General features: G+C 37.1%; 1 protein-coding gene across 1 annotated transcript; it reads left to right on the top strand.

Annotated features, from left to right (window-relative positions):
- The first annotated feature begins 357 nt into the window (after nucleotides 1–357).
- On the top strand, nucleotides 358–3,387 carry LOC110367065 (E3 ubiquitin-protein ligase TRIM23-like). The gene is made up of 3 exons (XM_036128105.1): nucleotides 358–406; nucleotides 1,263–1,323; nucleotides 2,054–3,387. The coding sequence occupies exon 3, from the start codon at nucleotides 2,056–2,058 to the stop codon at nucleotides 3,211–3,213; it is 1,158 nt and encodes a 385-aa protein (XP_035983998.1). The 5' UTR covers nucleotides 358–406; nucleotides 1,263–1,323; nucleotides 2,054–2,055; the 3' UTR covers nucleotides 3,214–3,387.

Raw genomic sequence — 3,387 nt, 5'->3', positions numbered from 1 at the left:
AGTCTCTGCAATCGCATAATCTCTAAAAGTATGTAAAGATCGCTGAGTGCATTGTTGTTAGACATCCAAACAGGTTTGGCCTGTTTTATAGGAAATGTTGAGAAAATATACTCAGCGGCTCATTTGTAATTGAAATAGACTATTTCTGTGAAAACCAACACATCTCTGTCATCAATAGTTTAGGAGCTTACGGTTGGCTCTGAAGTTTTATTTCTTGCTACTATGTTGTATATCTGGTTCTGATTTATTCTTGTATAACATGAGTAAAACATGCAGCAACATGGGAGGAGCAGATCTGCATCCTTCACAGAGAAATGAAACTACAGGTTCACAGCATTCTTACCCTTGATAAACACCAGTCACTTCGTACTCAGATACAGAGGATCTCAACTTACACCTGGTGAAGGTTAGGCTTAACTTTTCTTTTATTTAAATAGATGTCACAAAACAGCATTTTAATGGAGTGAAATTAATGGGTCAAATCACTTATTTTGACGATCTCCAGGCATTTGATTTAGATTTTTTGTGTGTTGTGTTTATAGTTTTGGCTATTTCTTGCTGTTATGATTCCCAGGTAGTCATTTCTTCAGGTATTTCCTTATTATTATTATTATTATTATTATTATTATTATTATTATTATTATTATTATTATGTGTTTAAGTGTCTGTTTTTTTCTTTTTTTCTTTGTTCCTGTTTACATTTTCTAGTTGTTAGCTTTTTAGTTTGTTCTATGTACGTTTGTAATATTTCCTGTGTCTCCCTTCAGTTTCTGTTCACTGCACTCCTCGTCTTTTGTCATTAGTTTCTAATGGTATAAATCCCCAATTTGTTACAATAGGATTTACATTAAATTCAATTAAGACGTCTGTAATCGACTAGATGCAATATCATCTGCCCATCTAACACCATTATTTACAATGATATCAACTCACAGAAAAATTATGATTTGGTCATGTTATTTCTAAGCTCTTACAGGTATCAGGGATTCAAATCCCAAAAAGCCATTCTTATAATAATAATAATAATAATAATAATAATAATAATAATAATAATAATAATAATAATAATAATAATAATAATAATAATAATAATAAATCACCTGTTCACTAGGGATTGATGTTTTAAATTTGCAATTTGTTGAAATTTGGATTGTTAATCATTTAATCGATGTATCGTTATACCCTAAGTTTCGGCTGCTCCTGATTAGCCTGTCACTTCTCCTGAGTATATATTCTCTCTGGTTCTCGTTGTTCCCCACTAGGTTCCTTTGTTTTCTTTCCTCCCTGTGGCTCCGTCGTTCTAGTGGATTTTGCCTGCTGCAAGTATGTTTTTGTATTCTTTTTTCTATTAAATATTAATTTTCACCACGCAGCCTACAACGTCTAATCTGCGTTTCTTTCCAACTAAAACCTCATGGAACATGAAACTTATCTAATATAGTTTCATTGCCACAGTAAGTAAACAGTAAGCTGCTTTGTGTTTGTTTATCTAAGGCACAGGTGTGAAAGTCCAGTCCTCAGGGGCCGTTGTCCCGCAACTTTTAGATGCGTGTCTGACACGCCTGAGTCAAATAATCTAAGGCATTTTCTTCCACGAGCAGGAAGAAAATGCTTCCTGATGCCTGACCTGTTAGGTGTTCACTGACGTAAAACAAACCTCTGAAGCCCACAGAGAATAGATAGATTTATGAGATTAGACTATACACAGGCAGACTCTATTTGATAAATACTGTAGCTGTTTTTAGAAGGTAAGGGGTTGCACTGGAACTTATTTCAAGGTATCAGGGTAAAAGCTACTAAAATACATGTTACATTTTTTCAGATTTTTATTTTAATTTTACTTGTGGAGTCAAAAACAATGATTAGTTTTACTTTTTCCTGATGATTGTGCACTAATTTGTGTTGGTCTCCAACATAAGATGTAAATGAAAGACATTGAAATAATTGGTTGTAAGATGACACAATGTAAAATAGTTGGTACGGCTATTTTTCCTAAAGTTCTGTAGTTTATGGTTTTTATCTTTGGCCTAAACTGTAACAATCTGTTTTCTAGATATGGCCACATCCAGCAACTTCCTGTCTGACAGTCAGTTCCAATGCTCCATCTGTCTGGACCTCTTCACAGAGCCCGTCTCTACTCCATGTGGACACACCTTCTGCAAGGACTGTCTGACCAGGTACCGGGCAGACAACAAGGAATGTCAGTGTCCTCTGTGCAAAAATAAGTTCAACAAGGACCTCAAACTATCCGTCAACACCACATTCAGGGAACTTGTGGAGAATTTTAAGAAACACCACCAGATGGCTGACGTTGCATCCTCAGTAAAACCCTGGGAGGTATCATGTGACCTTTGTCCAGTGAGGAAGCGCAGGGCTGTAAAAACCTGCCTGGTGTGCTTAGCCTCGTTTTGTGAAACACATTTAGAGCCTCACCTGAGAGTGGCTGCCTTGCAAAGACACGAACTGTCAAATCCTGTTACCGACCTGGAGGAGAGAATATGTACGGAACACAACCGGCTTTGCGAGTTCTTCTGCCTGAATGATCACGTTTCTTTTTGTGCCCTGTGCACAGAACATATTCATCACCACAGCGTCAACTTGAATGAAACACGTGTGGAGCCACCTCACCTTTGGAGGAGGACAGGGACTGAACAGAAAAATAACCATGCACAGAAAGCAGGGGCAAAGGGCAAAAACAAGGGCAAAGGTAGAAGAGCAGAGAATGGGAAGGCTGATCAAGGGGAGCCCCCACAACATTTTAATGGATGTGACTGTATGTTTCATAATCCAGGCATCCATGGAGGAAAAGCTCTTTTTGAGTTTCAAGTCAACGGAAGGGACGGCTGTGATTTAGCAGCAGTTAGAGAGTCCGCTTTATTTGCCATGCCATTCCCACCAAATTGGGACAACTGTTGCATTGCAAGGTTTAGAATTAGGAAAAACGCTTCTAAAATAATGGTGGTAGTAGATTATGATAATGGCCTCATAATCTTTCATGATCTAGACAATGACATCCTGGTTTGCAAACCTACAGGCAGTCGATTCAATGAGAAAATCGTACTGTGCTTCATCCCCAGCCAATTTAGTCATTTAAACTGGGTGAAGGGCTTAACAAGAGGAGTTCAGAAGATACCACTTCATGTACAGCATGTCTTATTGCTGCTTGGCGTGTTTTATATAATTACATGCATTTGCAAGTTATTTTTATTTTAAGGCCAAATTACACCGAATTCCAATGGGGATTCCCTGAGACTGCAGATAAACAAGCTATATCTTTTATGTTTATAAACACTTTATATAATTTTAGGTTTGCATTAGATTTGCTTGTTTCATTGTCAAATATTTCTGGTTATTTTTTTATACTTTTGTATTACACTTTTGTGTATT

Source organism: Fundulus heteroclitus, chromosome 3, assembly GCF_011125445.2.
Source record: "Fundulus heteroclitus isolate FHET01 chromosome 3, MU-UCD_Fhet_4.1, whole genome shotgun sequence".
In the NCBI taxonomy this organism is placed as follows: Eukaryota; Metazoa; Chordata; class Actinopteri; order Cyprinodontiformes; family Fundulidae; genus Fundulus; species Fundulus heteroclitus.
Note: the sequence above shows the minus strand (reverse complement) of the source record. Positions and strands in the feature narration are given on the sequence as shown.

What these genes read in the sequence shown, in the direction of transcription:
- LOC110367065 (XM_036128105.1), top strand. Translation starts at nt 2,056, where the DNA reads ATGGCCACATCCAGCAACTTCCTGTCTGACAGTCAGTTCCAATGCTCC.